The 26788-nt window shown below is 35.2% G+C and overlaps 1 protein-coding gene across 1 annotated transcript in view; it reads left to right on the top strand.

Moving 5' to 3' along the window:
* LOC149799824 (run domain Beclin-1-interacting and cysteine-rich domain-containing protein-like) overlaps positions 1–25916 on the top strand; it is a 101901-nt gene extending 75985 nt beyond the window's left edge. Inside the window, exons 15-23 of the mRNA XM_089959239.1 lie at positions 175–252; positions 1356–1429; positions 2493–2557; positions 12151–12451; positions 14572–14650; positions 16907–16990; positions 18291–18384; positions 21987–22059; positions 25333–25916. Of these exons, the coding sequence (XP_089815365.1) occupies positions 175–252; positions 1356–1429; positions 2493–2557; positions 12151–12451; positions 14572–14650; positions 16907–16990; positions 18291–18384; positions 21987–22059; positions 25333–25363 (879 nt within the window). The 3' untranslated portion in view covers positions 25364–25916. The remainder of the gene's footprint in view (positions 1–174; positions 253–1355; positions 1430–2492; positions 2558–12150; positions 12452–14571; positions 14651–16906; positions 16991–18290; positions 18385–21986; positions 22060–25332) is intronic.
* Positions 25917–26788: the final 872 nt, after the last annotated feature.

Genomic DNA, 26788 nt, shown 5'->3' with positions numbered 1-26788 from the left:
TCAATGTATACAGTTAAACACACCACAGGAAACACTTCCATTTCAAGGCTACCTGTCTTGAAGCAAGATCTCAGAATCCTTTTCTCAACATTTAGGTTTCATTTAAAAGACATCAGCATGCACAAAAATGTTGTATTACATTCATCTGCTTTCATAATCCATTAAATGTTGCAGCTACTTCCACTTCCAAATTCATATCCCATCTCCCCAGATGATGGAGATAACTGTGATTTATTGAAGTCTTCCTTGACAGTAAGTAATATAGATTTCTTTGTATATTAAACAAATTGGTAGTTTTTAGGTTATTAATGTCAATTTTCCAAAATACTTAGGAAGAAATTATGCATCATTAAATTCAGTATAACATGCAGCTTTGCATTTTCACATTTTGTCAGTACTTTGTATTTGTGTCTGTTATGATTTAGAAAATGTTCATTGGATACAAAGTACACTTAATATGTGTTTGCTTCCAGAAATGTACAATTGGGTAGAGCTATAGATAAGTCCTGTTGCAGGTGCATCTATGGATGAGACATTGTTTTACCCATGCCTGTCCATTCAGTCCTGTCATTTATTTGACACCATACCACATCATGTCATGTCCTATCCATCACAAATATAGTTCTAGCTCAGTAATTTTTTAACAGCTTTATAGATCGAAACAAAATTTGTTGGAAGGTTTTACATTATTAGGAACTAGATTAAATTCAGTTTTCAGCATTTTCAAGCAAACTTTAATGGACTTTTTGCCCCTGTTTGAATATGATTTTTGCCTGTCATTGCATCTTATTGGTAGGGCATCTGTATCATATTAAACTACCATATATACTTACATATAGGTCAGATCAAATGCAAGCTACAAACCCAGATCTGCCATTGCATAATGCACCAGCAGATCTGAGTCTGTGCAGTTTGTTAGAACTTCCATAATCAGTAGAACAAACAACATATATACTAATCTGCCTGCTGATTATGCAATGACAGATCAGGGTCTGTGTTGTTTGTTAGGACTTCCATAATCAGTAGAACAAACAACATATAGACTAATCTGCTTGCTGTCTATGCAATGACAGATCAGGGTCTATGTTGTTTGCGGCTGGACCTGACTTAAAGTAGATCAGCAATGTCCATTTTGTTACTTTTTAAAAAGATGTAATTTTCTGTCTTTGTTAATGCATAAATGACTTTATTATTGCATATATGTATTTAACTTTTATAAAGCCTTCAGAAAGGTGAGGCTTTGATATTGGCATTGCCAAACAGCTATATGTATGTAGGTTTTTCCCCACAGCCCCTACTATCTCACCCTGCAATCAGAGAATGCAAATTATGGGTACATCATTGTTTAATTTCAGACACGCCTTCGAGGGAATATGGAATGGGCACCTCCAAGAGCGCAGATAATCTTTAATATTCACCCTAATTCAAGGTACCAGTCTAGTGTAATACATACATGCCTCAGGATTAATATCTTCATGATAGAATTCTTGATATACAAAATCTGGATAAAAAGAACAACAATGAAAAAATAAGCTGATCCAAAACAATAACAGCACATCCAGTATTTTGTAGTAGATGTATTGATACACATATATACATTATTATCCAGATTTAAGTGTCGATACATATGATTACATTTTTTAGATTTAAGTGGATTGATACACATAGGTACAGTATCATCATTCAGGTTTAACTGTGGATACAAATGAGTATTTATCCAGATTTTAATGTGGATGCACATGGATACAATATTATCCAGATCTAAGTGAGTGGATACATATGGGTACATTATTCAGATTTAGATATTGGAAAACACAGAGGTACATTATTTTCCAGTTAAGTGTATGGTACACATGGATGCATTATTATCCAGGTTCAGGTGTGTGGATACTCATAGGTACATTTTTATCCAGATTTAAGTCCATGGATACATAATTTAAATTTAAGTGTGGATATGCATAGGTACCTTACTATCCAAATTGTAGATGTATGGATACACATAGGTGCATTATGATCCAGATTTAAGTGTGTATATTCACAAGTACATTATTATTTAGATGTATGCATATTTATACAATCATACTGATACATTATTTTCCACTTTTGTAAGAGTGTAGATACACATGGGTACATACAATCTATTCTCTTCAGTGAATCTCCCATTAACAGATTAGATACGAGTGTTATATGCTAAATAATCTTTCATAAGTTGTCTTGGCTTATATTGTCGTTTGCTTGCTGGCAACAAAACATGTCGTAATTGTGATTTAGTATGAATTACAAATATGGTACACTTGTACAGAATGCTGTAATTGTAATATTGTATGGTATGGTATACTTAATATTAGCACACAGTTTTGGATTGGCTTATATTAGCACCTTCAGTGAGTTCAGTTGCTATTTTGCAGCACTTTTTAACCAGGCAGAACTCTTGACCTGCTGAAGGTAAGAAAAAAGAAAACAACAAACTATGTTTATTTTATAAATTACAGGAGAAATGTTGTGATGACCAAACAGAACTACAGGTGTGCTGGCTGTGGTATGAAAGTTGAAGAAGGTAAGAGACAATCTGTCTCACTGCTAATTTGTATCTATATGTCTGTCTGTATTAATGTTTATCATGATTTCTTTGTTTTATTGTTGTTGTTGTTGTTTTAGGGCTTAACGCCATTTTTCAGCACACGATAGGCTATACATGGCGGCCAGTATTAATGGTGGAGGAAGAACCCGGGAAAACCCCGGAAAGAACCACCGACCCACGAGAAGCTACTGGCAAGCTTTCTCACATACCCACATAGGCTGAATCCAAGACTCGAACCCACGCAGACAGAGGTGAGATGGCAGTGATCTGTAACGGAGAGCGCTTTAGACCACTCGGCCACTCGGGGCCCCTTCTTTGTTTTATGTCAGGACATATCTTATAAAGGAGGTGCATAGTGGTACCTATATCCTAATGTCACATTCGGCTGCACCCATTAAAAAATGTTATTTCCATCAAATAACTTTTGAAGGACTTGATGGATTGAAAGTAAATTTGGTACAGGCTTTACTTTATTAAGACTTTGTTCCAGTTCAGTTTTCTTTTTTTCCTTGCAAAATTTGAAAGAGTTATGGTGTTAATCGGACAACAAAGTTTGCTCCTTAACCAAGAATTCCTCTTGAACTGCATCAGTCTTTAAGGACTTCATGAATTTAAACCAAATTTTATATATTTCTTTGTACTGAAATTATGTAATATATGTCATTGGGTCTTTTGTATTAAAATTATTTAGGACTAATCCAGTTTTCACTTATTTCTGTGTAAACTTGACAGAGTTACAACCCCAGTTTTACCCATAAGTTTGTCCTGCATCATGAATTGCATTTCCATTCAGTAACTTTGGAATGGCTTCATGTATTTAAACTAGGTTTATTATGTGACTTGGTATTGGAGAAAACCATAGCCTTTGTGATTTTCATATATTTCTGTCAAAATTTGAATGGGTCATATACAGCATTTATTTAATGTAGCAGAAATTTTTTTCACCTTTACAACTTTTTGAGAAACTTTATGGATTGAAACAATATCCACTGAACACATTTGTACTGTATATACTCGCGTATAAACCCATTCACATATAAGCCACCGCCCCCCCCCAACTGAAGAGGTACAAAAAAGTGCATGACTTTTATTTAAGCAAGGATTACCTGTATAACTCTTGGGGTTGTCATGTATGATTATTACATAGAAATGTTGTGCAGATTTGTTTGAAAAGTCAAGAAATTTATGTAATTTTCTGATTTCTTAATATTTTTGCCCAATTCAGATTTTTGTATAACTTGATCACATGAAGACAAGAATTTAAAATTCATGGGTTGCTGTAACACTACCTCCCTTTTTTGACTTGATTATTGTTTGTTTATGCATTATTGCATTAGACTTTTTATATCATTGTACCAGTAATTACGGGGTTTGTTTTGCCTTGAAATACCTTACTCATTAAAATATTACACTATCTAACACAATTTTTGTTCCTGGGTAGTAAGTGTTATTTTGTAATTGGTTATGCCTAAAAAGTATAGAAAATGGTTATTATTCCCCACAAACTTTGCTTTTGTGACCAGGACAGTGATATTTTGAAATTTACCTATTTCCAGTGAGAAAAATGGTGAATTTGTGTCTTTTCATTCACATAAAGTCAGAAGAAAAAAACATGAATCAAAATTAACATTTATTTATACTAAAGTAATACAGAAATGACCACAAAAGATTTAAAAGTGAGTTAATTGCTTTCACAAATCAGCCCTTAAATGTAGTCTAGTCTACCATCACGTTCTCTTTATACTGTCCTTGGTAGCGGCGTTCAAAGTCCAGTATATCTGGTGGAAGCACTCGCCTTGCTCCTCTGTGTACGCTTCCATGTTCTTCTTGAATTTATCAAGATGAGCATCAAGGATATAGACTATGAGGGACATCCTGCAGCCCATTGTGATGTAGTTCTTTGCCAGTCTCAACCAGCTCCACAGTTTTCGGCCTTGTGATTGCCCAGGAAGCCCCAAACCACTGCGACAAAGCTGTTCCAAACCGCTTTCTCCTTACTAGTGAGCTTCTTGGGAAATTCATTGCACTCCAGGATCTTCTTTATCTGTGGTCCGACGAATTCACAGCTTAGGGAAGAAGTCTTGAAGATATTTGAAGGCTGTCGACTCCTTATCTAGAGCTCTGACAAATTGTTTCGTAAGGCCCAATTTGATGTGCAGTGGTGGCATCATCACCTTTCGGGGATCCACCAGTGGCTCCCACTTGACGTTGTTCCTCCCCACAGAGAACATGGTCTGCTGTGGCCAGTCCCGCCAGTGGTAGTGTGCCTTAGTGTCCCTGCTGTCTCAAAGGCAAAGATAGCCGGGAAATTTGGTAAAACTGCCTTGGAGACCCATCAGGAATGCCACCATTTTGAAGTCTCCGATGACCTCCCAGACGTACTCATCATACCTCAAGGCATCCAGCAAGTCTTGATGCTGTTGTAATCCTCTTTGAGGTGCACTTAGTGCCAGGGGAAGAGACAGAGCAGCATGGCCTTGAGGCTCCTGGATGAGCTGTCAATGAGGAGGTGCCACTCATTCTGGTTACAGGCAATTCCAATTGCCTTGAACTGACTGATCACATTGTGGCAGAAGCAGAGCCCATCTTGACGGGTGAAGAAGCTGGTAAAAGCTTGGTGACTCATCCTCTGATCTGCTTCTTGCACACTTTCATCCAACAAGTTCCACTGCTTGAGTCTAGATGTCAAAATCTCAGCATTGGACTTGGTGAGTCCAGTATCTCAGATCAAGTTCTTGAGGTCTTTTTGGTTGGGGTAGTATGGGTTTCTCTCCTTGGCTCCACCTCTGAAATTGTCACCTTGATCTACAATGTCTTCCATACTCTCTGACTTGCTGCTCTCTTCTAAATAAAGCTGCTCTTAAAGACGGCTGCTCTCTCTTTGGAGGAGTGGGTACAGGGAGATCAGGGCAGTATGGCATCAGGGCGATGGATAAAGGAAGGTCTGGATACTTGATAGCAGGTGCATTCTTGCCAGTCCAGTGTTTGGAAGGGTCCACCATGCAAAAGTAGCAGTGGCTTGAGTGGTTAGTGGGTTCCCACCAAATTCTTGGGATAGCAAACATCATGGCTCTCTTTTCCCTTCTGTGCCATCCTACATTTTTTTATTATTTCACCCATGACTAAAGTGCAAGAGATTCTCGCAACATTTTTCATATATATTTTTTTCAAGAACAATGAAAATTGTGAAATGAGGTGCCTAGGGTTTGTCTTGATCCCCGATAGGCATGCCAATATATGCTTTGTAGATCTCACACATCTTAGCAGATGCTTCCACAGAGTACTTTTTCGCTCTTGTCCTGATAAATTGGCCACAGACACAGCAAACTGCATCTGCCCAATGCTTGCAGCCTCTTGATGCCATCTCAGAAAAATGCAGATACGTATCCACTTAGGCAGCTGGAACTAAACTGAATTGGTGGGCTTAAGGCCCCTGTATTTATACTACTATTTTTATTACTGGAAAGTTCTAGAAAGTTCTAGAAGTTACTCCACGTTTACTCAGTCCTGAATCTATCTGGAATGTTCTGGTAAATAGGTAAATTTCAAAATATCACTGTCCTTGTCACAAAAGCACAATTTTTGGGGAATAATAGCCATTTTCTATACTTCTGAGCCATAAGCAATTAGGAAATAACAGTATGACAACAATAAACAACAATAGGGTTTGATTGAACACACGCAATTAGGCTAGTGAGCATATTTACATAATGGCGCCACCGCATGTACATTTTCGGTTTGAACACGCGCTGAATGAAGTACATTCAGCTGAATGAAGTACTTCCCATGGATTCGAATCATGGGTACCATTGCACTAAACTTTAATCATATCTCCAAAATGCAGTAATGAAGTTTCAGAAATAATGCTTCCAAAATTATGCTACTTTACACCCCGTTTTACCAAAGTATGGCTAATATTACAGAGTGAAAGTCAGTTACACATCAAAGTACTGGTATAGTTGCTGATCAAAATTCCCTCTTTACCCAAGCTAGTTTCAGGATTGTTATTATTAACTGGCCTGTATTGCTGTCAGAAAATAATTGACAAATCTGCCAGTTATAAACAAAGGAGACACTGAAAGATCTTTCTTTCTGTTGCGTGGAAAATTATGATTTTGTTGAGCCAAAACACAAAAGTAAAATAGATTGATGATGATCTTAGATGATCTGTAGTCAGAATTTTAGCTGTTATTATTACCATTCTTTCGTGAACATGTAACAGTTATGCTGGTTATGTACCTTGCGCAATTGAATGTGTGTACCTTTTCATAAAGATTACCTTAATCTGTAGCATCGCTTATATCATTGAAAAAGACTAACTCTTGAGCATGTGAGTCAGCGTAAATGAAACAGCAATTACTGACTCGCTGAAGTGTTATCTGCAAAATCTGCATCTAATATGCTTGGGAATAAACAAGGATTAAAGTGAGACTTGATATGCTTTGCACTGTGTAAGTACTGTACATTATAGTACAGCCTGGTCACCCTGGTAAACCCGAACCTACCTGTGATTTATGAAGTCTTTATTTAATTTCATGTTGGAGAAATCAGAAAATATACACATGCACAGCATTTTATCTACAGATGGCTTCATGTAAGTCATTTGACTCCTCAAGGCAAAAAAAGGTGAGCCAAAATCCAAACCTTTGAATCCTATTCAAGCCGATGATCACTCTTAAGTAGTTTTTAAAAATAATTATATTGTTTAAATACACAACAAAAATATTAGTTATATGTGACTAAAGCCATTTGGGCAATTCCCTTGCCAGATGCATCTGAACATTCTATATTTGTTAAAAAGTCGTGTTGATGATTTCTTGTCATCAGAAATAATCTGAGCTCATATGACAAGCATTTTATTGTTGGATATGTCATTGCTTTCGTCTGCCATTGCTGTCGTAAATGACGAATTTTATTGGTCACGTATAAGACTATCCTCAACAACATTTGATAGGCTCTCCAGTACCTCTGAACAGGTAATAGCAGAGTCATACTGAATGGCAGAATTCTTCAAATTGCCAATGGCATCAATTCCTTCAGCTGTTAAATCGTGTATTAAATTAGGAAAAGATTTGTATTTTAAAAAAGAGATGTCTTCTACACTCAACCTAAGTACACACTTAAGTAGCGCTTTCACTGCTATGTCTTGTTTGCATTAAAATCTGCCTGGAGTTGTTGACCTTCAATCAGCAGTTTGTGTTCTGGTAACCAAGCATGCCTTGCCAGTGTACTGTTCTGAAAGTTATTTTTCAGGCACATTTTGGTCATGGAGGTTATTTTTAGCCTCTGTATAGGGCTCGAATTTAACACAAATTTCTTTGTAGCCAGAAGGACTAGTATACTGAGAAATTTACTAGTCCTGCCAAATCTTTACTAGTCCTGTCCACCAAACAATGTCACACACTTGTATTGAGATTAACAACAATTTTATTTTGATAAATAACATTATCACATGAAAAGCAGAAGTACAGAAGTATAATTCCCGATTCAAATCATCAATCAGTCAATTCACATTTCTTGTTTCTCAAGATAACCTGTATTCAATTCCAGAAAGGGATCCAGGTGTCCCTTCTTGTCCTCTACCTGCACTCGGGGGTCCATATGGGGTTTGTTCTGGTCTCCTTATCCATCTCCGTAAAACATTGCAGTGCAGTGGTGATCACCTTCAGGATCCCTTCTGCTTTCTCGACAATATCAATTGCTAGGAACGATTATTTAATCTCTCCTCCTTTGCGAATTCTAATACATACAATTTCCTCCTCCTGAATTGGAGTTTCAGTACAACCATCGCACACTACTGCAAGAAACATTGTCTCATTCACACCTTTGACAAATTTCTGCAATTTCACTTTCATCCATGTAGTGAGTAAATGTAACAACCTGTATATCATTCCTGTAAGTCTCTCAAACAGCTTCTTTCATCTCATCCAGCTGACACTTTCATACAAAATCAGTGATGGGTCTTTTGTTCTTTATGATAGCATGTGCATTTTAAACAAGTTAACGCGCTGGTTAAACACATTCCAATTTAAACTTTCCAAGATCTTACCAGCGGTCGATTCTTCTGGTGGTATCTGCATAGCTGCTTTTCTCTCTGAACTCTCTTTGTGTTGCACACAGCTTTCAGGTACGTCTTGCTGATTCAGTTTTAACCGGCAACAAAACTGGATGTTTTCTGTGTTTGGTTTTGCAAATTCCGTACACCAGTTAGACCGCATAACATTCTTTTCCTCATCATAATTCATCCATTCCCTCTCTTTTGTCCATGTCTTCTGAAACATTTGATTATGCTTTTCCCTATCATAAGAATTATTCCTGACTTTCATATCATTTTCATTCAACTTCTGCTTTTTTTTTCGGTGGCTTAACACTTTCTATAAAACGCCACATTTTGCCTGTTTTATAAGGAGGGAATTGTGCCTTGTGTTGAAATACGAGATGTTACAGTATAGCTGATGCGAATTAGTTAAAGTGAGAAAGGGAATGGCACAGTGTCCTTTATATCAGAAAGTCAGAGCAAGAAACATGTTTCAAAACATGTGCCTTTGCCCCAATTTCCCCTAAAATTAAATGGCTTCTCCATAATAAAGACTTGACTTCAGCGGATGTTCTGCAGGATCAAAGCAGTCGCTATTGTAAACACTGTTATAAAATATTAGCATCAGAAGATAATGTTAGTTTCAGCTTGGAAAAGGTGTGTTCCCATTAAACAAATCCATCTGACTCGTTGTGTTGTATTTAACAGCTCCAATTACGGTCTCATAATTAATAGCGTACGTTTGGTAATTTTTCCTAATTAATCGGACCTCAGTGAATTGCTAAAATTAATAATAAGGCGGAAAATTTTCAAAACTTAGATGCCCATGCTCAGAGATTTTAATTCCCAACAAATATACGGCATTCTGCTTGGATATCTTCATGTGTATCCAGTTATTTGTTCATTCTTGTAAGGGAAAAAAATATAAAAACTATTCTTATCATCATAGAAAAAGTTGTTGTATGGAAAGGATGTGTCAATAAAGTAATCGAAAAGTTGTTGTATGGAAAGGATGTGTCAATAAAGTAATCGTAATAAATCGATCTAATTCTTATAATTATTTCAGTGCAGATGTAAAATATGCAGTTTTCCAATTGTGACTGTTGGAGTGTTTGGCAAGCGAGCCAAAAACAAAAAAAACTTACACAAACAAACATGCAAACTAATTTCTTTTGAATAGTTTTTGCCATGTTCTTTTGTGTGGTTTACCCCTTGGTAGTTTGTCACTGTGGTCGATTGAATAAAGTGTGATACCACGTCATTTTCATTTAATTCGTTATCAGACTAATTAGGATCAATTACCCAAGTCCGTTGTCAATGACGGGATCATAATTGGTACTGTTAAGCAAAATACACAAAATCGGATGGCTTCTAACACACATTTTCGAGGCAGAAATTGACTTCATCTTCTCATGCTAATGTTTTATGACTGTGTTTACAATGGTCATTGCTTTGATTCTATAGAACATCTGCTTAAGTCAAATCTTTATTAGGGAATGGCAAAAACCAAACGCTGATTGTTGATAACTGAAACTTACTAGCCCATCAGACTATTAACATTATGAAAATTGCTAGTCCGACGGGAAATCTACTAGTCTCGGGCTAGTGGACTACCGCTAATTTCGAGCCCAGCTGTACATATATGGCAAAACATAAAGGCGTCTTCACTGCCACATTCTTCACTTGACTTAACTTCTTTTTGGAAACGTAACCAGCTTATATTTTCAACTAGGCCTATTGCTGCACAAAAGTTTACATTTTCTCTTATGAGTAACCAGTACCTTATCTTTAGATGATGAAGGCTCCACTGGTTCGATAACAATACTATTATCGACAGTCGGTTGTGCAAACACGGTCCAAATGATAATTTTGTTTGTTTTGGGTATATTTTAATATTTTTGCCTTGGATGCCATTTTCATTCGAACACTGACAGTATCTTGGAACAACAAAAGGCATACAATTGAGCAAATGGAAATTGTTGGTTTGGTCTGTGACAAAGGTACACATAAAAAAACAGTTTCTCATGAGAATTATTTTTAAATTATGTTTATTTTCTGCCTCTTTCTTGTGTGTGGTGATTATATGGTTCTAACATCCTGTAGCTACAAATGATTCGACAGTTACAGGTCAAGTAAGGTCAGCTTCAGGCTCCACGCTCACTTGTAATCCTTTGTATTATAATAAGATCAGCATAAGAAACTGATGTGCTGTTGTTTTCCTTGTTTGGGAGAGTTGTAATCTGGCCAATTATTTAGTTAGAGCAAACCTTTATTTTGTGTTTATCAGCAAAATATAACATTGGGATGCATCAATTTACATACCAGCAATGATTTTTAGACCAAACCATTGTTTTGTGTTAATCAGCAAAACATAACCTTGGGGGGTGTCAATTTACCTACCGTCAACAACTTTTGTGCTACAAATCAGAAAGGTTTGTGTATATGATGCATGGGTAGATAAAACACTGCATGCAAAATAAAAACTAAAGCAATCATAGGAGATTATAACAGTTTAGTAAGTGTTGGGACAATGAAAATGTATCTCTTTTTCAAATGCATATTTGTCTTAGGACACAGAAAGAAAAGAAAAAAATTGTCTTAGGACACGGAAAGAAAAGAAAAAAATTGTCTTAGGACACGGAAAGAAAAGAAAAAAATTATCTTAGGACACGGAAAGAAAAGAAAAAAATTGTGTCCTAAGAATTATAGCCATTATGGTAGTCAACAAAAAAGATCTTAAAATCTTTCAAGTTTAGACCTTGACCCATGGATAAGCCAATCCCCTTTCTTCCAGTCTTTTATTTTTTTCCTAAAATATTCAGCTTAAAGGGACAAACAAAAGAAAGTTATGGTTTACTTGAAAAATAATGCTGGGTTTCACAACCATTTCTCAATACTTGTTGTTGTTGTTGTTCTAGGGTTTAATGTCATTTTTAAGCACAAGATAGGCTATACATGGCGGCCAGTATAACTGGTGGAGGAAGAACCCTGGAAACCCAAGCCTTGGACTCGAACCCACGCAGAGGTGAGATGGCAGTGATCCGGAACGGTTAGCGCTTTAGACCACTCGGCCAATCGAGGCCCCTTTCTCAATACTAATTCAAAATAAATTTGTGAGTAGTGTTTATACAACATTATATTGGATACCATGTTTCAGAAACCCAATGATAAAAAAGTGTGAAGAGTATTAATTTTAGTTTTCCAGTAAAATACATGGCCGTAATCATTGTATTTGTGCAGCCAAATTTATATATCATGATAATTTATACTCACTTATAAGTCGAGTCCAACTGCAGAGAACATAGACCATGATCTGCATTTACATAATGCACCAGCAGATAAATGTTTACATTCTTTGTTATACTGATTAGTCCTAACAAACTGCAATGGTCCAAATCTGCTGGTGAATTAGCAGATCTTGGTCCCTGCAGTTTACAGTTGGACTTGACTTATAAATAAGTATTGATGGTACTTAACAGTTTGTTACAGGGACTTTATTCTAAATCAGTGCAATTTTTATTTTCATTTTCAGGATATTCAAAGAGATACAGATATTGTGAATACCTTGGAAAATATTTCTGCCAGTGTTGCCATGGAAACCGTTTAGCATATGTTCCAGGAAGAATACTCAAAAAATGGGATTTTACTAAATACTATGTGTCAAACTTTTCATATGACCTTTTGAACAAAATATACCATGAACCTTTGTTTAATGTATCTGATATTAACCCTGTGCTGTATCGGAAAGTAAAAGTGCTGGATCAATTAAAGGATTTTAGGACACAGATTTGTCACCTGCGCTACTTCTTGCAAGTGTGTAAGCATGGAAATAGGTATGTAATTTGAAAATTAAATTGTATTACAAGTAAACTAGAGTCAGTCTGACAGAGTTTGAAATTTTATAATTTCCTAAAACAACACAAATTTGATTAGGCTCAATTTAATTTTATTAGGCATTGTAGAAGGAACAAATTACACTTTGCTTCTGTAGAACATGACTCTTTTTTTCTTAACTTTTGAACAGCATTATGTGTGTAATTTGATTTACATCTCCTAGTAAATTGGATATACAAGGAGTTGTTTACTTGATGGAGTATGGTCAGTTACAGTTGACAAAAGAAAGATGAAACTCTGAAGGGTTCCAATTTTTTGGCTTTTAAAATATTTTTTACATAAATTGGCAGTCATTGCAAAAATTCAGATCTTATTACTGGAATTTGTTTCTTGTTTAAACAAAATAGAAGCAAATGGACTTGCCTTCTTTTCTATATGATTTTATTTCTACACCATTATGAAATTTTCAGCTTATTTGGTGCCGTATATACTTACTTATAAGTCAAGTCCAACTTAAAGAGGGGGCCTCGAGTGGCCGAGTGGTCTAAAGCGCTCGCCATTACGGATCACTGCCATCTCACCTCTGTCTGCTTGAGTTCGAGTCTCAGCCTCGGCTAACGTTGGTACGTGAGAAAGCCTGCCAGTAGCTTCTCGTGAGTCGGTGGTTCTTCCAGGGGTTTTCCAGGGTTCTTCCTCCACCAATTATACTGGCCACCATGTATAGCCTATCTTGTGCTGAAAAATGGCATTAAACCCTACAACGACAACAACAACAACAACTTAAAGAGACATCAGTACATACGTCACATTTCTGCAGATAATGAGTATTTGTTAAATGCAGGTAAACAGACATTGGTACATGGATCACTTTTCCCATCACTGATCGGGGCCTTGGCATCATCAAGAATATGTGCTAAAACAATTTTAAGTTGTACATTCTCTAAATGATTTGTTGTATTTAACTGAAAATTATGTATACTTGCAGTATTCCTAATGTTTTGTTCCCTTGTATGCTACGATTACTTGCTTTCTGGCACGAGGTATCACAGCATTATTTACATGTAAAATATAACATTATGTGGAAATCTTTTTAATCGAGACATTATGTTTGTTCCCCTTTAATTATGAATGCTTAAAATCTGCAGCAGTTCATTGAGAAATAATTTGAAATCTAGTTGAGCAAATGGATCAGTGAAAAATAATGAGAAACCCAGATCAGCAGATCATTTCAGATAAGACATAATGAGAAATCTTGATCAGCAAATGATCTTAATGAGAAGAAATGAAAATATTAATTACTAAATAAGAAAAAAAAGAAATGAGATAAATTGATTCTTGAATTGGTTCAGTGAGAATTAATGAGAAACCTGAACCAGTGGGTCATTATCAGTTCCATGAGAAATTACGAGAACTGTGGATCAGTGAATTGGTTTTAGGAATTCAGAGAGAATCTGGTTTAACACAGTTTACTTTTAGCTTATGCTAGATATCTGAAATGTACTGCAGAATATTTTTGTCGTTACAAAGAATTATGATTTTTGAACTATAACTTTGTCGAACATGAACAACAATGCATTGAGCCTCAGTCTTTAATTATCTTGCTTTAATCAGAGGATACTTTGATACCCTTCATCAGTCCATCTGTTTGTCCCTTTATCTTACACACTGCTGTGTAGAAATCTGTCTCTTGATCTTACACTGCTTTTTTTAAAAATCTGCCCTTTATCTTACACTGCTGGGTGTAAATCTGTTCCTTTTTCTTACACTGCTGGGTAGATGTTCACCTGACTTTATACAAAAGCTGCCTATGTGGTGACCATCTGGTGGGAGGGGTAAAAATTTGTTTTGTTTCACACAATGAAATCCCTACGACAAGATCAGAGATTAAATATTGTTTTAAAATTGCGATTACAGTTATACTTAATATATTTTTACCAAACTTAGTGCATGCATTCAAATGGGGAGGAGCACATATATATAATGGATTTGACCACTGTCTACAATTGGGGAGAAATGGGTAATGTAATATAATCAAGCATGGAGATTTGCCATGTTAGTACATGTAGCTCTGGTTTTTTAAAATTAACAGAAGTCTTTCTTTTTCATAATTATTTTTCAGTCTTTACACAGAAATAGAGAAGTTGCCTAAACACTGGGTGGAAGAGATGCATGTTTATTCTTTGGCAGATCTTACAATGGTAATCCTCTTTGTTGTTCTTACCTGTACAAAATTCCTCTTTGTTGTTCTTACCTGTACAGAATTCCTCTTTGTTGTTCTTACCTGTACCAAATTCCTCTATGTTGTTCTTACCTGTACAAAATTCCTCTTTGTTGTTCTTACCTGTACAAAATGCAAGACAACATGAATGAAAACACCTGGGTAAATCTTGTATTCACCCATGTAAATGGGTCTCAAGCAAATATATAGAACCTATGGATACCAGTTATAAAGATATATATCATATTTAAAAAATCTGTGACTGTTGACATCATGTTTATTTATAAATATTTCTCAACACTAAGAACAAGAGTGAAGTTTCATACAAAGGATTTTGATGACTTTTCCCAGGTTATTTTCTCTCTATAGTGAAAGTCATATAGGTCATGTAAGCATTTGACATCAGTTATTTCAGTAATGGATGTCATATTATACAATTTGATTGTACATACCTTTAAATGGCAATCATTCACTTTATTTGGATCCTCATACATCCATATTCCTTTTGAAGGTTAGTATTTATATGCCCAGAGAAGTACCTACGATAAAATTAATGTTAAAGTACAAGGATGTTTTTGTACAAGATCAGTTTACAGGTTTGATCCAGTACAATCTTGATTGAAAATCGTGCACTGTGATGTCACATTGAGAGCTGCTTATGTTGATAAACAAATTCGTACTACCCTGTATTGTGATATTAGACTCAATGTACTCTTCTCTTTACCCATGTTGATACCTGGCCACCATTGTAAAGGTCCATAGCAATTTATAATTTTCATATGAAAGTTTCTTGATGACAGTTAAGGTGCACATAATTCATTAATCAGGATTTAATAGACTCTAGTTAAACAAAATGAGTAAATTTTAAAATGACAATTTATATTTCATTTAAAATGAGTAAATGTGAATACATGACGTGTGTGACTTTTACTATAGATGAAATAGTCATTGTTTGAGGTTGATAGACAACATTTTAAAAAATGAATATTTTGTATTATCTGAGAGCGTAATGTAAATTATATGTGGTCTGTATTGAAAATGCCATTTGTGAAATTCATTAATTACTTAAAATTTGGTTATGGTTCAAATAGAAAATAATACTATATCAAAGTCTGGTATAGTCACTACTGCATATTCAAAAGAAACTTTGACCTCATTTCTATGCATATACATTAATATCAACATTATTGTTTAGAAATTTTTTATCATCATCATTGTAAAGAAAATAAATATCGACATTATTGTTTAGATTATTCAAATTAATATCATTGTCAGGAAAATTGATATCATCATTTTTATGAAAATGTACTTTAATGAAGCGAATCCTAAGTTACATTACTAGGGTAGCATTTGGTGCCCAAAATAAGCCCAACAAATGAATGATTTAGACCAGAAAATATACTGTGCACACTGAAAAATATGCTGTACATGCTACAAAAAGATACGGTACACACTATAGAAATAAAATATACTGTACACACTGCCAAAATATATAAATATATAATGTACATGCTTCAGAAATATATCCAATTAATGAATGATGCAACATAAGATTTACATTAATGCTTACAGACAATTACATTTGTTATAAAAGATTTACAATTCAGGCAATATTTTGATTACTTGATCTTTTGTCAAATAAGGTTTATACAGTTTGTGTCTAGCTTAATAATTTGATCACTTGATCTTTTGTCTAATGAGATGGAATAAAATTGTATTCAGCCTTTAATTAGTCAATTGTCTTTTGAATCAGCTTAATATTTTCATAACTGGATCTTTTCTGGTCTATTCGGTCAACTTAATAATCACTGGATCTTTGCCTGTTGAGAGGGGCCCATGGTGGTCAAGTGGTCTAAGACATACACCTTTACTGATCACTCGTATCTTGCCTCTGTCCATGTTGGTTCTAGTCATGGTTCAGCCATTGTGGGTATGTAAGAAAGTTTGTCAGCAGCTTCCCATGGAACGGTGGTTATTCACGATTTTCTTGGGTTCTTCACCTCCCAAATAATTTGTCCAACATGTATAGCCCATCAAGTGCTGAAAAATGGCATTTAACTCACAAAAACAGTAAAAATAAACAAAACTCTGTTGAGATTGATTAAAAGTGTGTCCAGCTGGTAGATGGCCAAGGATCTGTTTGTTCAGCATAATATTTTGATTGCTTGGTCTTTTGTCAGTTGTTGACATTATGATGTATAATGAATAGTATCAGTTTAATGTTTTACAAATTCAGGTGCGAGAAGGTCAGAGAGGGCAGATGTATAATAGTTTGAAGAATGTTGTAACAAGTGCAATAGCCCATGTGGAAGACTGTCAGGTAATTATATACTGTTGAATTTTCTTTAATGGGACTAAATATTTTATTTGTTTTTTAAAGTATCATATACTTTAGTTACTTGCTTTACAAAATCAGGTTTTCAGTATAATCACCAAGCTATGATGAAGACACTGTAAGTGGGACCTTTCATTTATGCATGAATTGGATCCAGAAGGCTGCCAAAACCTTTTGTAGCCTTGCTACAATGGGCATTTTTTTTCTATATATCAGGTTGTGAAAACATGTAATTCCATTCTTTTGTTGTTTTACTCATGCTGTCTTTAAAAACATTTGCTAAAATATAAATATTTGGTGGTCATATTTCTGAAGAAATAACATGATATAGTGGTATTATACACATGTATGTTACATGCACCAAATCTTCACACAAAGCAAATTTTTGTTGGGAGAAAACAAAAGAAAAGCAATGAATGGGTTAAATTACACTTAAATTTTTTAAAATATGATATAAATTCTAGATCCTGCTCATGCATAAATGAAAGGTTCCACTTATGGTTTTCTCATGATTGCATTTGTTAGTACATAAGAGAGAAGGGTGGTTGTGCCTCAGGAAACCTTGTGGCTAATATCTATGTATAGCACTTTCATTGACCAAGTTTTATGAGAGTGCATTCACAAGAAATGCCACGAACATAATATGCATGAATGGGTCCTTCTTTGTTTAGGCTGTTCTAGTAAAACATACATGGAATCCAGGGAAGGCTCCTCCAACATTGTAGTTGTCACCCATTGTTATCATCTTCTTGTTAACTCTTTCTGTAATCAGAGTTTCCAGGCATATGTTTTTAAAAAGCTGCCTTTCCTGGGTACTAGGTATATTTAAATGGAACAGCTCTTATCTTTGACATTGTTCAAAATGCAGTATTTCTTCATCAGATGCATTTTTTGATTGTTAAACTATAACAGAACATGCACTGACTTGAAGATGCAGCCTTACCAAGCTAAGAGAGAAGTTCACCATTGCTTTTGGCTTGTTTTAGCAGCCAACATACTTAAAGGTCATCTGCTAGCCAAGGTAGAAGTCAAGACTAGAGTGGTCTCCCTTTGAATAGAGATATTGCACCAGATTCCATCCATGATAAACCCAACAAGGCATACATTATCAGTGAGATTCAAAATGTCAAGTGGGGTCATCATTGGACAAGGCTGTATTAATTAAAAATGTGCAATATTTTATTGAAAGTTAGGAATGGGCTTATCATAAACATGGAAATACATGAGTATGGTGCATTTATTTACATATTATTTCAGTGATAATAATGTTTCTGTTTTGTTGCAGTTTTGCCAGTGCTTTGCTTTCATCTGTGAGATGTGTAAAGATGAGAAAGATATTATATTCCCGTATCAGCTGACCAAAGTTGCCATTTGTGAAGGTATGCTTCAGGAATAGGGAGTTATTTAGGAAGGAGAAAGTTCATTAAAACAAGTGTCAGACTTTTGTTTATAACTAAACAATTCCCAGAGAACAGAAATACTAGTTTGGACTACCACAACATGTTTATATTTTGGTTGTCAAACCGAAGTTAGTGGGAAGCCAGACATAGTTTCTTTTTTAGGGTTTTGGTTCAGTTTTTTCATTTGCGTATATTTCCTAAACCTTTTGATAGATTGTCATCATACAGGACATGAATTGTTATGAAGTTAAAACAGTTAATTCCATGACCTGTTCACTTTCTTTTTTACTTTGGGGGTTAAGGTCGTATTAATACAAAATTGGTCATTGGTTCAAGTTTCTTCATCTACTTAAATTTCCTTAACCCCTTGATGGAATCTCATTATATAAGTTGTGAATCATTATGAAGTTTAGACATATCATTCTGTAGCATGTGTGCTTGTCCCTTTAACCTTGGAGTCAAGGTCACAAAGAAAATTTGCTTTAGGTTTTGGTTAATGATTTTTCATTTGCATTTATTTCCAACATACTCACTTAATCCTTTGACCATGGTGTCAAGGTCACTGATATAACAAATTTGCATACAGGATTTGTTAACGTTTTTTCATTTGCATATATTACTTAAACCCTCCGATGGATTTTCTTCAAACTTCATGTTAGCTCAAGTAATCAGTTGTATGCCAAATAAAGATATAAAATAACAGCTATAACGATTGACAGTGCTCAGAATACATTGTTCACGCATCCAAGATGATTAGATTGTTTCTGAGTCAGCCATAATGCTTGCTGTAGCAAAAGTCAAAAATGACTAAACTTTTTTCTGCTTTGATATTGATTTGCTCTTTGTTTCATTAGGTGGAATATTTCGGCTTGCATGCATAAGCATTTAAAAAGATCTTTGGATATGCAGGAAATGTATTAGTCTAAAACAAAAATTCTTACATTCTCTATAAGAATAATAATTGCTACACTAGACAGTTCCTAAACAAAAAATGTATGCCTTGGACATGCAGAAACAAATGTGTTGGTGATTGTTTCAAGTATTTATTATCATATACCATATTTCATGTAATTTTTTGTACACAGCAAAATAATTAGTACTTTCAATGTATGAAATTTTTTATGTAAAATAAATAATTATCTTTTGGTGGTATTGACCTTGTATGAAAAATAAAGGGATCGTACCTGAACAAGTTCGACAGAACACACACTACTCGACAACCTAACGGTACAAACATTAAACGTATATTGTCTGTCTCATTCTGCTCTCAACTCAAGAATTTAATTGCAATAAAAATAAAAGTACTCAAAAATATTGTTGTTATTAGTGAATGAGAGAGTAAGAGGGAGGATTATGTCTCAATGCGCAACTCGTCTGCATTTAGGTCATATGTAGCTGTTATGTTGTGTAATGTTGGCAAAATGATTAAGATGGTTTGAACATGTATTAGCTATTGATATTATTTATTGGTAAATTGTATGCAACAATATGAGTCCATGTTGTCAAGAAATTAAGTGCAACTTGTATTTTTACAGTAACATAGTCTCATTATCAAATTGCAATAAAAAAAATAAAGAACTTGAAATCACATTTTAGTTAATGTGTATGAGCGCATGTGCATCCGTTTGTGTGAGAGGGAGATGGAACAAATTTTGTCTGTACAAGACCGTATTTATTCAGGGTAGTTTTTATTTGTAGCTTTTGCAAATAGACTATTTTCAGTTACCTGATGAATGTGATAATCCTCATATATTACGACCCTACTATATTCCATTATCAATAAACACTGCTAAATCAACAATTCATTCTTGCATTAATTATGATGTACATTGTCACAATATCCACATGGCTATGCAGTGTTATTTACATGTTAATTAAACATGCTTAGCACTTTGGTTATCCAGTTGAAACCAGATTGAGGGCAAGATTGGACAGAAGAGGTCAAATCAGCAAGGCTGCCAGTAGGGAAATGAGGCTCTCTTTAGGGAAATGAAAATCTGTCAATGTGCTATTGAAGCCATTGTCCATACAGCAGATGTTATAAGGACAAGCAATCATATGCATTACTTGTCATTCAAACTCACCAATAAAGATAATAGTGGGGGTATATCATAGAATAGATTTGCAATAAAATGTTAATTACAGCGAAGTCAAAACTGAACAAGCACTAAAAGATGGTATAGGTATGTATACAAATCAATTTAAAAGAGTCCGTGGCTTTCTAATTTACAGTGGAAAATGACAATGGTTTTTATATTTTATGTTTTAATGACTATAATGAAGCAATAAGACTAGTTGACCAATGGTCTGTTGTCTTCACTTTAGCATGTACTGAGATGTAATTTTTGTTGGATAAAAAATATCAAAGGGCTCCTAAACTCGTTTTAAAATGCAAGTGGTGTTTTGTTACGGTGATGGACTTGATAATTAGAACCAATTAACAATAATACTTAAAGGTATGGTCTGTGAAGTCCTTTGTCCAGTAGATATTGTAATGACAGTAAGAGAACTTATGCACATTGGCACCGGCAGGATTTTTTTCGGGGGGCGGAGGGGCAGTCTGTGACGGCCAGGAAAGTTAGTTTAGTAAGCAGTCTGAAACTAAAGCTGGTATTTGCTAAGCATTTTGAACTGAATCTTGTGACATATTTTCAGCGTCATTTGCATGATTAAACTTGTCAGAATATATACATACATATTTGCAGTATGATTTCGAGGGGGATGTGACCCCCCCCATGATGACCTATGCTGCGGGCACCCATGCTTATGCATCAATCATTGTATTTTCTCACCAACAATTAATTATTATTAATTTTTGTAAAAACAAAATAGCAATATGGTATTTTAAATCTTTATAGTAGAAATTTTATGTCTGATAATTTATTGGATTTTTAAAAAAAATACAAAGTGATATGTATGAAAATTATGATATATTTAAATAATTATTATTTTGATAACTGGCTTATGTACAAAAAATTAAAGGGTATGAAAAAATACATGAAATATGGTATACTCACTGATAAGTTAAGTCCAATTACATGAAACATAGACCCTGACCTGCCATCACATAATGCACCAGCAGATCAGGGTCTGTGCTGCTTAATCTCCTGATTACGTGTAACAAATTGAATAGACCCAGATCTGCTAAAGGTTATGTGACTATTAAGCTTCAGCATGTTTCATTGATCTATAAAGAAGATACTTGATTAAGTTCATTTGACGTATTAAGGATGTGTTAGCATCTAATTGCATGCCAGCACAGTACTAGCTATATGGTGCAGATTGAAGGTTAAGTTTTAGTAATGTAGATATAAAGAGTTGTCCAAAAGAACTTTAAGAGATAAACCCATCCAAATAAATGTCAACATAAGTACTACAAGAAAGGTAGAAGGTGAAGATGTTAAACATTTGTAAATATTTTAAAATTATGTAAACTAGGTGAAAATGTATAAATTATAAACATTCGTTTGAAGAAAAATATCTAATCATCATCATCATCATCATCATCATCGTCATCACTGTGAAAGTGAGGGTAGTGGTGTAATTAAGTGTGTGAAAATAAAAGTGTTCTTTATTTTCAGCTTGCAAGACATGCTTCCATAAAAAATGTTTTGTTCCAGAGAAGTGTCCAAAGTGTGCCAGAATTGAAGCAAGGTAACCACACTCAAGAAATCAAAATATTTTGTCATCTATTTGTATGTTTTCATTATTTAAAGCAGTGGTTCTTAACCGATGGGTTATAACCCTAAATGGGGTTGCCATGCTATTTAGTCTGAGTTACCAAGATCAGACTTAATAATTTGAGAGTGGCCGAGTGGTCTAAAGGGCTCTCCGTTACGGATCACTGCCATCTCACCTCTGTCTGCATGGGTTCGAGTCTCGGATTCGGCTAATGTGGATATGTGAGAAAGCTTGCCAGTAGCTTCTCGTGGGTCGGTGGTTCTTGCTGGGGTTTTCCCGGGTTCTTCCTCCACCATTAATACTGGCCGCTATGTATAGCCTATCGTGTGCTGAAAAATGGCGTTAAACCCTACAACAACAACAACAACAACTTAATAATTTGAAATTTTCTGCCCAAGTGTTTTGTTAGCATTAGATCAATCAAGAAGCTAATAACACAAACCTAATCTGGGTCACCATCCAAAAAGGTTTAAGAGTCACAGATTGAGAGGTTACATATGTTAGTGAAATTATTAAAACAGTTTGCAAATTTATGAGCAGGTGTTCTTTTTGTGGCAACAAATGTTACACATTTTATGGTACAACTTTTACTCAGTCAAGATCACTAATTGCATATGGAAATTGGACTGGTTTCAGCATTTGCTGTTTTACTACCTGAATTATACTAACCCATAATGTATATGGTAAGTTGTCTTATTCAGGAAATAGGGTTGATGAGTAGAGATTTGGAAAAATTGTGTTGGAAAATATTATTTAGATGTACTTTGCTTTTTGGGAATCATTTAGTTTTTAGTTATCAGTCTATAAATTATTTTCAAATCATGATACAAGGCATAAGGTAAAATCACTGCATGTACACGAAAGTTTGCTGAGTTAGTTTAACATTTCATTAATCTTCTTATTCTAGTATTACACATAGCTGCTTTAAGGCTGAATTGAAAATATAATTTTAAAACCAATTATACAATTACCTGCTATAGATGCATTGGTATATCTTTTCCTGGTGCTGGTCCTCAGTCCAAGGACATTATTCTCTCCTCCAATTACTAACTGGAGGTCTAGAATAATAAACATGATCCCATTCCGATACCCAAGTCCACTTCCGATAATTGTAATATCATCCTGTCTTTTGGCAATTCTACTGTAAACTGTAGCTTTTCTTGCCGCATTTACTATTTTCTCCTGAATCTATGCAGTATTTTTGTGTATCGGCATCACTTTTCATTGATTTTGAGGGTTTTTAGTGCATCACTGTTGAAGTGGTGCTTTTGTTTCATCCTGCTAATAGTAACAGGTGTCAGGATAAGGATTTGCTACCCTATTGTTGTTCTGGTTTATAATTTTATTTCCTGTATTCCTTTCAGCCTTCAAATGAGCATCTAAGTATTGGTAAATGTGCGCATAAAAAAGGCACCATAGGACACAACTTCTGTTTAGCATGCACAGCATTTGTATGCAAGGACATTGCCACATTTGTTGATTGGGGCCTGATTAGGTTTGGGACTTGGCACAAAGTTGCTGAGCTTACAGGACCAAGACAATGGGTTCTGCTTCATCCATTTCATATCTGGATGATCCACTCAGTCCCCAGGAATGGACTACAGCATTTACATTGTAGGGAAGTTCCCAGTCTCCATAAGAATTGTAGCTGAGATAAGGAAGTTTCCTGTTTCCATTAGGAGATCTTGCCTTAGAGGGAGGTTCCCCCCCCCCCCAAAGCAAGCTCTGCCTTCCTGATGCAAGGGAAGCACAATTATGTTGCTTAAGCAGATCTGGAATTAAATCAAGGAGATCTCAGTCATAGAAAATCCCTGAACTCATCCATAAGATTTTACCAGCAAGGTCTACATCAACTGACCAGTCAGAGGTCTGTCAATGGGCATTGATCTCTGGTTTATTGTATACTATTCACCAGGGAATGTGTCATTTGGAAAGTATCTGTTACCAAGAAGTGGTCACAGGTTTACCAGGTGCTGTGCACTAGGTGCCAATCACTGATTGTTTTTCTTTTACATATAGTGCTGAACGTTTGCTTTCTTTATCAGGTTACCAATAATGGACCACCAAGTGCCTGTCACTAAGCGCTGTATGCTGGGCAACAAACACTGGTCTTTGGATCAAGTACCAGGTTTTTAACACGGATCTAGGGAAAGGGGTCAGTTTGATAATCCCCATTACTCATTGTTTTCATTCAATTCCTATGGGGATCAGACCTCAAGTTTTGAAGACCAGTCTAGGAAAAGAGATCAGGTCAATACCCCCCCCCCCTTAATATCCCTGTTCAACCCAAAAGGAATTTGGGGACTCCCACCACCAGATGGTGAGTTCTCCTGACACCTTTACTGAGCATGATACCATGGATGTTTCTGCCTTGGATCAGTAGAGTGGGTACACCCTAAATCTTCTCCTCCTACTTGGATCTGATTATTGAGGGGAATGGGGAACTGCCACTCACTGCCTGCAAGGCAGAGGGGGAATTGTCCATCCTGTTTTGAAAGAGTGAAATGCCCTTATTCAGTAAGGAAGTCAGTTTGATGTAGTCTTGCCTTGCACCAGAGAGTGAAGACAGGATGAAATTTGAGTCACCAGAACATGTTGTTGCACCAGGTCTCAGAGAATTACTGTTGAGCATAGATCTGCTCTTGCAGAACAAAGGACTTCTCAAGTACAGCACTTCTCAAATTCACCACAAATGTGCCTGGCTTAGATCAGGGGTGTTCCAGTAAAGCATACCTGGGACCCAGGGAAGGCACTTTTAATGTTGGTGCAAAACAAATGAAATAAACTAGTTGAAACATGATAAATTTATGCTTCAACTAGTTTATTTCAGCAAGTGAAACACAATTGTTTTTCTGTTTTATTTGTTTGTCTTGTCTATGTTTTGTATTTGCCTTTGGGAAAGACTCATTAGGAGTCAAAAGTGCTCGGGCTAGTTAAATGCTAGTTTTGCACTGCACATTTTCAGTTTATTGCATTTTTCTTAATCAATCTCAGACACACATGATCCCTTGCTGCTGGATCCAGTGCATTTGAAAGGACTGTTATTTGCCATATGATTTGTATTGTTTATATATATATATATATATATATATATATATATATAGTAGAAGTTGTGTCATTGCTTGGGTGACACCTGTTAAATCAAATGAAAATTATTTTTAACTTAATCTGGCATAATTAATAAAACTTTGTTTTTTTTATGCACATCACAGTTCTTTGTAATTTAAATTAATGTTTGTATTTCAGAAAGAAGAGACTTGCTGAAGATGACACATAATAGTGAGCAAGAATGATGGCAATATATTCAAGTCTTCCACTTTGGATTTTTTTGTGTGCAAAAACCATAACAGACTGTTAAAATGTAGACAGCATGCTGGCTGATGGTGTGATTTTAGTCTGTGATACATTGTACAAATTATTTTGTCCAGAATTCTGGTGCTAATCAGAAGCTGTTATCAGTATTTATTCCTGTGGTTAAGAAATGGTTTTTCAAATAATATTTTTCTTAGAGTATATATTATTTATCTAAAGTGAAACGTACAACTGATTCTGAAACTCTGTATAAAAAAACTGTAAAATTCAGATATGGTAAATATGTAAAAATAAGTTAATAATTTCTGAAAAACAAACACAAATAGGCCTTCCAGTACTTTGATAAAAGATATGAGCACATCTTGCTAAAATTAAAGTTAAAATGCTCTTAGTTGTAATGCTATTCCAAATATAACAGTACTGCTATGGACCCCATGACAGAAATTCAACATTTGCATTTGAATTGCTTTATCAAATGTATAATGTTATCGGTTGAAAGAAAGGCATCATGAAGGTTATTTCTGTATCTTTATTTCCTTTAAAAATATTAGTTGACAAAGTTTTATCATTGCCGCTATATTGCAGCATGGTACTTTATAGGTCTCATCATCCATTTTAATACATAACACCGTTCTCATTATACCACAGTTCAGTTCATATGGCAATCAATGGTTATGGACCCCAGGTACCTTATTATAGTGAGGGAGAACAAAATACCTGTAAATTTAAAGAAAGTCCAAGACAGAAAACTTACTCCTCAAACAGTTGCTCTATTCAGTTATTAGCGCAACAGTTCATCAGTTCATCTTGATCTGATTTTGCTTTTCGTCATTTTTTTTAAAGTAATGATTTGATGTAATAAGTAACTATTAAATTGGGTTAATAAATGTGAATATAAAACTTTGCAAAATGATAGCATTACGGAATGCTTCACTATCAATAAATGCTTATACATCAGACCTTTACTAATTTAAAACCTACTGTAAACATGTATGATCATAATCCAGTTTTTATGGTTCTGACAGTGCAGGTATTGGCCTAAGATATTCATTTAAGTGGAGAAAAGTTGAGAACTCCAGTCATGGATGGGATACAGACTAACTCTAACCTGAGACTTACATTAGTGAGTTTAAAAAGGCTCGACCTAGCCCACCAAGTCTCGACCTAGCCCACCAAATATCACCAATTTCTTGTGTTATGATAGTCAATCAAGATTAACCTTGAGAGACCCCAACAATAGTTGGGCCTGGTCAGATCCTGCCTCTGGCATAACCCCTCAAGCTGCAATGCCCATTGTGCTAAAAAATATGTGCTACTTATATGCTTCTCTACTATCAAAAGTGTACACGGAGGCAGTTTGCTACCCAGTGTTGACATTAGAACATTTTCA

The sequence above is a fragment of the Sinohyriopsis cumingii genome, chromosome 5, assembly GCF_028554795.1.
Source record: "Sinohyriopsis cumingii isolate HCF-2022 chromosome 5, ASM2855479v2, whole genome shotgun sequence".
Taxonomy (NCBI): Eukaryota; Metazoa; Mollusca; class Bivalvia; order Unionida; family Unionidae; genus Sinohyriopsis; species Sinohyriopsis cumingii.
Note: the sequence above shows the minus strand (reverse complement) of the source record. Positions and strands in the feature narration are given on the sequence as shown.